Here is a 10,361-nt window from a genome sequence, read left to right on the forward strand (position 1 = left end):
GCAAGTAGTTACCAAACCACGGGACGGGTCCTCTGTAAACGTATAGAAATCTTTAGAATACAAGTTTTAGGATTCCCTCTTCCTAAGACTGGTAAAAAGTGAGGTTTTCTCCTTTTCTTATAATTAGGTCAATCACCTTATGGCACCACAAGCCTGTTCTATTTACGGGAATCTGTCCCTTCTCCTGACAGGTCGGTTTTAGGAAACAATTATAGCCCCCACAATCTAACAGTTCTGGAGCATCTTTTCTTGGACCTCTGAATTACACCATCCCTCTCTTATTCCTGCTGGAAGTTTAAGAATAACTTGACAACTGGGTGTGACCAGATGGGGCTGTGTCCCAGCACACTCTCACACAGTCCAACCAGTGCCGACACGTCAGACTGTGAAGGGACACGCCCCGAGGGGGATGCTAACCTCCGGTTGTCGATATTCATCAATTTTTTTAAAGGTGTAACAGAGGAACAGCACAGAGTTATCAGAAAAGATCCTCCACAACTGTCATGGGGAGAGGTAAGTAGTGTATGTGGCTCAGATTATTAGTGAGAAAGATTGACAGCTTTCTCCCTATGCACAGTCATATAGAGAAAAAGCTGTCCCTGGAGGCCCTTTAAGATCACTTAAAGGGGTTGTCCCATCTGGACACTTATGGCATGTCAATAGGACGTGCTATAGGTGCTGATCCTGCCTCTGAGACCTGGTCCCATGTCCAGAGCAGGGTCCTGCTGTAAATGGACAGCACACTGCGCATGTGTCGCCACGGCTCTGGCACGCTCGCTTGCATGGGCAATGTGCTCTCCATTCACGGTGGGGCCCCATTTTTGAGACTGACGCAGGTCCCGGAGGTGGAGCCAGCATCTATCAGACAGTTATGGCATATCTTATTAATACACCACAGATGTCCAGATCCAACAACCCCCTTAGGCTCCATGCACACGGCCATTGGTATTTTATGGTCCACAAATTGCAGATTGACTTCAATGGGTCAGCGGTCAAGGGTAGGACATGTTCTACCTCATTGGAGACAGAAGGCACACGTCTCATCCATGTGTTTCCCATATCCGTATGTCCATTCTGCAGAAAGGTGGGACATGTTCACAAAATGTGGACCACGGATCCATTGAAGTCAATGGGTTCACAAAAAAAAAGTTGCGTACTGCATTAGTATTTTGCAGATCTGCAGATTCCAAAACGGATATGGTCGTGTGCATGAGGCTTTAAGGGAACATGCACACACAGACATATGGCAGGACGTACCGTATGTTAGCAAGTCCTCCATCTCTACGTTGGCACCTTGCTCCTTATCGCCCCCTAGTGGTGCTCCTAAGGCTTCCTTGAATATTCCCTATCAGCTCTGCTCTCCCCTGCAAGCTGAGAAATAAGCACACACGTCGGGACACATCTTCAGCTCGCTGACCGGATGCTGATTTTGCCTCTTTATTGCGATTACAATTATACAGACCCACAAAAGCCGCCGACGTATTTGATAACTGCAGCAGTCTCAATTGCCTTGCAGTCAGCAGCAGAGGGGTTAAGGTGCAAAAAGATGAGAAGTAACCGAAAACACAAGAGCAGGCGGTTCCTCTCTTAAACCAGACCGGGCAGTCACCGCGGCTCTGATTTCAAGTTGTGGAATTTAAGGTATTGCTATGGAATCTACCGCTGGTTGTGTGGCAGTGAAGGGGTTAAAAAAAAAAAAAAAAAAAAACCCTGCTGCGCCGGAGAGTTCCCTGCACTGGTAATGAGTGGAAGCTCTGGGTGCTGGACTCACCTGCAGTAACCATGCACAACCTGGGGAAGCTGGCCAGGGTGGGATCAGGACTCTGCTTAAAGCGGGGGGGGTCCGAATCTAGGCATGGAAGGGCGGTCTGCGGACCGGGAGGGGGAGATGGAGGGAGCAGCGTTTATTACATCTGTCTGCATGTGTTTTATTTTTTCTTTGGGGTTTCTTCCTCTGTGGCTTCCTCTTCCCCTTCTTCCTCTGCCTCTTTACCTTCTTCTTCCTCTTCTTCTCCTTCACCTGCGGAGAGAAATCAATATGAAGCAGAGATAGCCTCCCGGACCAGAAACCAATGTGGTGGCCCAATATTCTTGGCCCATGGGTATCAACAAGTCCTACCTTCTCCTTCTGCCTCCTCTCCTCCCTCCTCAGCAGTTTCTTCTTCTTCTTCCTCTGGAGGTTCTGCTTTGGCTTCTTCGGCTCTGGAGGACTCGATGGTCTCTTCTACATCGAGCTGTTCTTCTTGGACATGACTGGCGTAGTAGGTGGGGAAGGAGCGGGTGGAGATGTAGGAACTGCTCTGCAGGTTGTATGCCGAGCGGCCAAATATGGGGGTACTTTGTGTATATCCACTGGTGATGGCCCCAACCCCGGAGAAGCTCAGCCTGGTCTCCTCACCCTCAAGTAACTTTCTGCAGAAACAGAGACAAGAAACTCAGAAGAGACTAAAAGTGTAAAACTGCCTAGAAACCATAACCACACTCCATCTATAACTCCTCCTCCGTGACTACCTGTAGGCAGCAATCTCTATGTCCAGCGCCATCTTGACGTTCAGCAGGTCCTGGTACTCTTTCAGGTATCGTGCCATCTCACTCTTTGTATTCCTCAGCTCTTCCTCTAGCTTGCTAATGCCATCCTGTGGGCGAGAGGAGATCAAGTAATAATGGTAGTGTCCCCTTTAAGAAAGATGTCTCCACTGATACAATGTAGCAATATAATTATATACAAACGCCTCTGCGTCCTGTTATCAGAGTCCATCTGGACTTTCCTTTCTCACGGCAAAGATCCAGTTTGCTGCCCTCTATTTCTGAACACTCTGGTCAAAACTGAGCGCCTGTAGAGTGCGCCCCCCCTCCCCCTCCCGAGGCACAGGCCAAGCTACCAACTCCCTAAAGAGCTACAAAAAGATGGCTGCTTTCTTCCCAAAACAGCTCCACACCTGTCCATTACAGCTCAGCCCCATTCACTTCAGTGGAGCCAGACACAACCCATGGACAGGTGCGGTGCCATTTTTTGGAATCCTTTAAAGGGGTTGTCCAGGTTCAGAGCTGAACCTGGACATCCCTCCATTTTCACCCAGGCAGCCCCCCTGACATGAGCATCGGAGCAGTTCATGCTCCGATGCTCTCCTTTGCCCTGCGCTAAATCGCACAGGGCAAAGGCATTTTTCTGAGTTCCGGTGACGTACCGGGCTCTCTATGGGGCTGACAGGCAGCCCGGTGACGTCACCGGCACTGATGGGCGGGATTTGGCTCTGCCCTAGCCAGTAAAACGGCTAGGGCAGAGCTAAAGCCCGCCCCTCAGAGCCGGTGACGTCACCGAACACACTGCTGGGCGGAAGTTACCGCCCGGCAGTGTGTTATTGAAAACACAAGAGCCTGTGCCCTGCGCGATCTAGCGCAGGGCACGGGAGCGCATCGGAGCATGAGATGCTCCGATGCCAGGCTCAGGAGGGCTGCCCGGGTGAAAATAAGGGTATGTCCGGGTTCAGCTCTGAACCCGGACAACCCCTTTAACTACATCCCAAGGCTGCTACCTACATTATGCTCCTTGTGAAAATGGGTTAAAATGCACCATCCATGGCACCGAATTAGTATCTTGCGATCTGCCCTGTCCATGGCACCGATTTAGTATCTGCTGATCTCCCCTGTCCATGGCACCGATTTAGTATCTGCTGATCTCCCCTGTCCATGGCACCGATTTAGTATCTAGCGATCTGTCCTGTCCATGGCACCGATTTAGTATCTAGCGATCTGTCCTGTCCATGGCACCGATTTAGTATCTGCTGATCTGTCCTGTCCATGGCACCGATTTAGTATCTGCTGATCTGTCCTGTCCATGGCACCGATTTAGTATCTTGCGATCTGCCCTGTCCATGGCACTGATTTAGTATCTAGCGATCTGCCCTGTCCATAGCACCAATTTAGTATCTAGCTATCTGCCCTGTCCATGGCACTGATTTAGTATCTAGCTATCTGCCCTGTCCATGGCACGAATTTAGGATCTAGCTATCTGCCCTGTCCATGGCACGAATTTAGGATCTAGCTATCTGCCCATGGCACTGATTTAGTATCTAGCGATCTGCCCTGTCCATGGCACTGATTTAGTATCTAGCAATCTGCCCTGTCCATGGCACCGATTTAGTATCTAGCGATCTGCCCTGTCCATGGCACCGATTTAGTATCTAGCGATCTGCCCTGTCCATAGCACTGATTTAGTATCTGCTGATCTACCTGTCCATAGCACTGATTTAGTATCTAGCGATCTGTCCTGTCCATGGCACCGATTTAGTATCTGCTCTGTCCATGGCACTGATTTAGTATCTGCTGATCTCCCCTGTCCATGGCACCGATTTAGTATCTAGCGATCTGCCCTGTCCATGTCACTGATTTAGTATCTGCTGATCTACCTGTCCATAGCACTGATTTAGTATCTAGCGATCTGTCCTGTCCATGGCACCGATTTAGTATCTGCTCTGTCCATGGCACTGATTTAGTATCTGCTGATCTCCCCTGTCCATAGCACTGATTTAGTATCTAGCGATCTGTCCTGTCCATGGCACCGATTTAGTATCTTGCGATCTGCCCTGTCAATGGCACTGATTTAGTATCTTCTCTGTCCATGGCACTGGTTTAGTATCTAGCGATCTGCCCTGTGCTCCTTTCTCCCTTGTGGTCCAGTTGGGCACAACTTTTCACCCCCTGCGACTAATATACAGTGCCAGCCTATTAACCCTTGTGCATCCCTGCCCCTCAGTTCCATTTTGTATGTAAGCACCTTCTCTGCCATCCTGCTCCCCCGTCACATATACCCTGCATCTGCCCAAGTCCGCCATGCTGACTTTCCAGGTCCCCCCCCCCCCCATGCACACCCCAGTACCTGCATGTCGGCGATCTCCCCCGCCTGCTTGTCGTCGAGCTCCTGGATCTGCCTCTGCAGAGCTTCGTTCACTCCCCTGCAGGCATCAATCTCCAGGGCTTTGGATTTGAGCAGCCGCCGGTTCTCCGACACCTCGTCCTTGGCGGACCGCACGGCGTCGGTATTGCGCGCAGCGCTTTGCGTCAGCACCGTAAAGCGGGACTTGAACCACTCCTCCGCGGACTGCATGTTCTTGGCGGCCAGCTTCTCGTACTGGGCCCGGATGTCGCGCAGGGCAGAGCTGAGGTCCGGTTTGGAGACGTCCACCTCCAGCGAGATTTGGGCGTACTCGATCTGCGACTGAAGCTGCGCCAGTTCCTCCTCGTGGACCTTCTTGAGGAAGGCGATCTCGTCCAGCAGGCTGTCCATCCTCTTCTCCAGCTCTACCCTGGCCAGGGAGGTCATGTCCGCCTCCTTCCTCACCTCCAGCAGCCTGGCCTCGGCGTCCTCCCGGCTCAGCGCCTCTTCCTCGTAGCGCCCTTGCAGCTGCCGCAGCGCCTCTTCCAGTCGCTCGCGCTGCTGGCGCAGGCCCTGGCGGTCGGCCACCGCGTCCTCGTGCGCCAGGCGCAGCTCCCGCGCCTCCTGCTCGTAGAGGTCGCGCAGTCGGGACGGCTCGCTGTGCTTCTGGCGCAGGATGTGCAGCTCGGCTTCCAGCACCTTGTTGCGCTTCTCCAGCTCGTGCACCCGCTCGATGAAGCTGGCGAAGCGGTCGTTGAGGTCCTGCAGCTGCGCCTTCTCCTGGGTGCGCACCACCTTCAGGTCGCTGCTCATGGCCGCCACCTGCGACAGGTCCATGGAGTCGGCGCCGGCCAGCAGGCTGGAGGAGGCGGCATAGCTGCGGCGCACCGAGGACAGGGCGGACGACGAGTAGCTGCTCCTGCTCGGGGAGCCGTAGGTGGTGCGGACGTGCAGCCGCGGGGAGCTCTCCACCACCCGGCGCTTGTACGAGGAGCTGTAGTACGGCTCGTAGCTGTAGGAGCTCATGGCGGCGGCTGCGGCGGCTGCTGGGCTCTGCCGGGCGCCCGCTCCTACTTATAGCAGCCGGGGGAGAGGCGCGCATGCGCACGGCGCCTCAGCACCAAGGACAGCGGGCACCGTCCTGCCAGGCTGCCACTTCAGCGTTTAACCCCACAGGCTCTGCGGCACTTTTCCAGGGCTGGGGCTACAGCTCGCCGGGCAGGAGGAGCAGGGGGTTTCATCTGGCAGAGGTGCAGAGCTGAGTTTGTCCTTCAGTCATAGCGCAGAGCTGGGGAGGAGCAGTCCCCGGACTAAAACCGGACTGTGTGATCAGGGATCTAAAGGGACTGCAGGGGTCAGCGGTAATGTGAGCACAGGGAGAGATAGATAGATATAATAGATAGATAGATAGATATAATAGATAGATAGATATAATAGATAGATAGATAGATATAATAGATAGATAGATATAAGAGAGATAGGTAGATAATAGATAGATAGATATAATAGATAGATAATAGATAGATACAGATGTAGCTGAGCTAATCTTGCTCTGATGACACATGGCATAGTTATCTCCTGACAAAATCCATTGCAAAGTCCTCACATTTTCTTGCTATTTTTTACCTAAGGCGTTAATATCCATCCAGTTTAGCTCTGCTGCATCAGTAGACAGATCACTGCTGTACGATATCACCCCCTGTGCCCCCGCTATGCAGATAATCTATGTGCTCTCTAGAGTCACCTCTGGGCAGATGACAGCACTGGCCACCCATGATATATCACACTGGTAATATGTTCTATAATTACTGGTAATATGTTCTATAATTACTGGTAATATGTTCTATAAAGCAAACTCAGCTCTGCTACATGTGAATACATCAGCTGTGTCATGCCGTGCAGCAGGTTAATGGTAATCATATTGAACTCGAGACGGCGGTGATGGGGTTAACTACAACATTTCTGGTCGCTATTACAGACAGGTACCCCCCCCCATATGGTGACCCCCAGGAGGCGCTATAGTCTCTCCTACATACAGTGCACTAGGCCACAATTTATTTAAAGGAATCCATGACACAAATATTGTGCCCCTGTATAGAAGCAGAGGCGCCCATGGGCCCGCAGCGGGATGGGCGTGCCGGATTTTGGATCCATACCCTATGCACAATGCTGGTGATACACGTCAGGCTACTTCCACATCCTTGGCATTGTTACTAGTTGCGGCAGAACATAAACCGCAGCAGCGTGCAGCATTTTCTGTCCACCCAATTCTTGGCCTTTTTGCCGCAGATTTCGGTTGCGCCCAGCAGTGCCGATCCGGAGAACACTGACGCTCTGCCAGAATTGCTGCTGCAGATGTAAAACTGGCCTGAGCCGAAGTGGACGGTTGTGGAAGAATCATCCCAGGAGCCATAGTGAGAAAGAAGGATCGGACATGTTGGCTCTCAGCGCAGGCTCCGGGGACAGAGCGCACAGCGGCGGGAACACTCCGAATAGTCTCTAAGAATGGAGCCGACGTGCCGGAAAGTGGAACCGGTCACCAGCCCAATCATCAGTGCAAGGAAATCTAAGACACTCTGGTGTGTTAGGAGAGAGCATGCCTCCTTCTCCCTCTAGGGGCTCATTCCTCAGCACCGCTCCCCTCTCCATGGACTTCTATGGGCAGCATGTAAGGTGATTCTTCTGTGAGCTTAGAAGATGTCTTCTCTCTCCGGATGGATTTAGCAGGAAATGGGGATAATTTAGGTACAGATTTATAGACGGATAATAGTTGGATGGCCTCCGTAGAAATCTTCCGATTGCTGTGCCGCTTTCATTACTATTTTCTAGATAAGATGGATAGAAAATAGATGATAGATAGATATTAGATAGGAGAGAAAAAGTATTCACACCCCTTGAACTTTTCCACATTTTTTTCATGTTACACCCACAAACCTAAATGTATTTTATTGGGACTTTATGTGATAGACAAACACAAAGTAACAAGTACAGATGTAGCAGAGTTAACAGTCACAACACGTTAACTAGATGTGTGTGTTAACCCTTTCTACATCCGTATGTGTGAAGTAGAAAGGAAACAATACATGGGTTTCAAAACATTTTAATAAATAAAATCTGAAAAATGTGTTGTGTATTTGTATTCAGCCCCCTGTACTGTGATACCACTAAATAAAATCCAGGGTGACCAATTGCCTTCAGAAGTCACCTAATTAGTAAATAGAGTCCACTTGTGTGTCATTTCTTCTCAGTATAACTACAGTTGCTCTGTGAAGGCCTCAGAGAATATTAGTTATCAAACAGCATTTTGAAAACCAAGGAACACACAAAACAGGTCAAGGATAAAGTTTTGGAGAAGAGTAAAGCAGAGTTAGGCTGCTTTCACACTAGCGTTCGGGTGTCCGCTCGTGAGCTCCGTTTGAAGGGGCTCACGAGCGGACCCGAACGCCTCCATCCAGCCCTGATGCAGTCTGAATGGATGCGGATCCGCTCAGACTGCATCAGTCTGGCGGCGTTCAGCCTCCGCTCCGCTCGGACAGGCGGACAGTCCGCCTGGCCGTGCGGAGGCGAGCGGATCCGTTCAGACTTACAATGTAAGTCAATGGGGACGGATCCGTTTGAAGATGCCACAATATGACTCAATCTTCAAGCGGATCCGTCCCCCATTGACTTTACATTGAAAGTCTGGACGGATCCGTACGAGGCTATTTTCACACTTAGCTTTTTTTTTGCCATTTTAATGCAGACGGATCCGTTCTGAACGGAGCCTCCGTCTGCATTATTATGAGCGGATCCGTTCAGAACGGATCCGCCCGAACGCTAGTGTGAAAGTAGCCTAAGGTTATAAAAAAATATCCCAAGTTTTGAACATCTCACAGAGCACTGTTCAATCCATCATCTGAATATGGAAGGAGTATGGCGCAGCTGCAAACCTACCAAGACATGGCCGTCCAGCTAAACTGACAGCGCAGGTAAGGGGAGCACTGATGAGAGAAGCAGCCAAGAGGCGCATGGTCACTCTGGAGGAGCTGCAGAGATCCACAGCTCAGGTGGGAGAATCTGTCCACAGGACAACTGTTAGCCGTGTACTCCACAAATCTGGCCTTATGGAAGAAAGCCATTTTTGAAACCAAGCCATCAGAAGGCCTGTTTACAGTTTGCCACACGCCATGTAGGGGGAAGAAGGTGCTATGGTCAGATGAGACCAAAAGCTGAACTTTTTGGCCTAAATGCAAAACGTGTAAAACTAACACTGCACATCACCCTGAACACACCATCCCCACCGTGAAACATGGTGGCAGCATCATGATGTGGGGAGACTTTTCTTCAGCAATGACAGGGAAGCTGGCCAGAGCTGATGAGAAGATGGATGGAGCTAAATACAGGGCAATCCTGGAGGAAAACCTGGTAGAAGCTGCAAAACATGTGAGACTGGGGCGGAGGTTCACCTTCCAGCAGGATAGACCCTAAACATCCAGCCAGAGCTACAATGGAATGGTTTAGATCAAAGCCTATCCATGTGTTAGACTGGCCCAGTCACAGTCCAGACCTAAATCCCAGTGAGGATCTGGGACAAGACTTGGAAATTGTTCTTCACAGACGTTCTCCATCCAATCTGACGGAGCTTGGGCTATTTTACAAAGAAGAATGGGCAAAAATGTGCAAAGCTGGTAGAGACATCCCCCAAAAGACTTGTAGTGAAATGTGGTCCTACAAGGTATTGACTCGGGGGCTGAATACTAATGCACGCCACACTTTCCCGATTTTTATTTATTAAAACTTTTGAAAACCACGTAGCATTTTCTTCTCCGTCACACACACTTGCTGCTATCACATAAAGTCCCAGTAAAATACATTCACGTTTGTGGGTGTAACGTGAAGAAATGTGGAAAACTTCAAGGGGTGTGAATACTTAGACTGATGTATAGAGGGTCAATGGAGACATGGGAATCTTTTCTAATATTTGCTGCTGACACAACCCCGGTTTCTCCTCAGTGCCCTCCATTTCTGGGGTATGGAATGTGTCCCCGTCCGCTGCCCCCACAAGGACACGCGATTGTCACCAGTCATCCGGACATCAGACGTCACTGGGGGTAAGTCTGTACAGGCCTAGCGGCAGTGTCCCCTGCTGGTGGTAACGTCCAGTCCTCAGGTGGAATATTCTGCGCTGCAGAACATCTCTAGGAGGTTACTCAGCACTTCCCCCCCATAGGGGTGACAGCAGGGATTGCAGGGGATGGAATAGAGCTCTCTCCTACAGGGAGGGTCCGGAGCATGCTGCAAGACGGTGCTGCAGGATCTCTGGCGTCTGCTCAACACTGCAGCAAGTTCAGAGAGGCTGGAGAAGAAGACAAGGACTGCCATATCACATCTAGATGGGATAGAAGATGGAGGCGATAGATAGATAATAAATAGATAGAGATGGATATAGATATAAGATAGATAATAGATATGTGATTGATAGATGGCTAAAAGGATAGCTGGACTG

At 50.6% G+C, this 10,361-nt stretch overlaps 1 protein-coding gene across 1 annotated transcript; it reads right to left on the bottom strand.

The window, feature by feature from the left end:
• Positions 1–1,427: 1,427 nt before the first annotated feature.
• NEFL (neurofilament light chain) lies at positions 1,428–5,949 on the bottom strand. The gene is made up of 4 exons (XM_044282905.1): positions 4,880–5,949; positions 2,512–2,636; positions 2,120–2,412; positions 1,428–2,020 (listed from the first exon to the last, which is right to left on the bottom strand). The coding sequence occupies exons 1-4, from the start codon at positions 5,900–5,902 to the stop codon at positions 1,929–1,931; spliced, it is 1,533 nt and encodes a 510-aa protein (XP_044138840.1). The 5' UTR covers positions 5,903–5,949; the 3' UTR covers positions 1,428–1,928.
• Between the last annotated feature and the right edge of the window lie 4,412 nt (positions 5,950–10,361).

Source organism: Bufo gargarizans, chromosome 2, assembly GCF_014858855.1.
Source record: "Bufo gargarizans isolate SCDJY-AF-19 chromosome 2, ASM1485885v1, whole genome shotgun sequence".
Taxonomy (NCBI): Eukaryota; Metazoa; Chordata; class Amphibia; order Anura; family Bufonidae; genus Bufo; species Bufo gargarizans.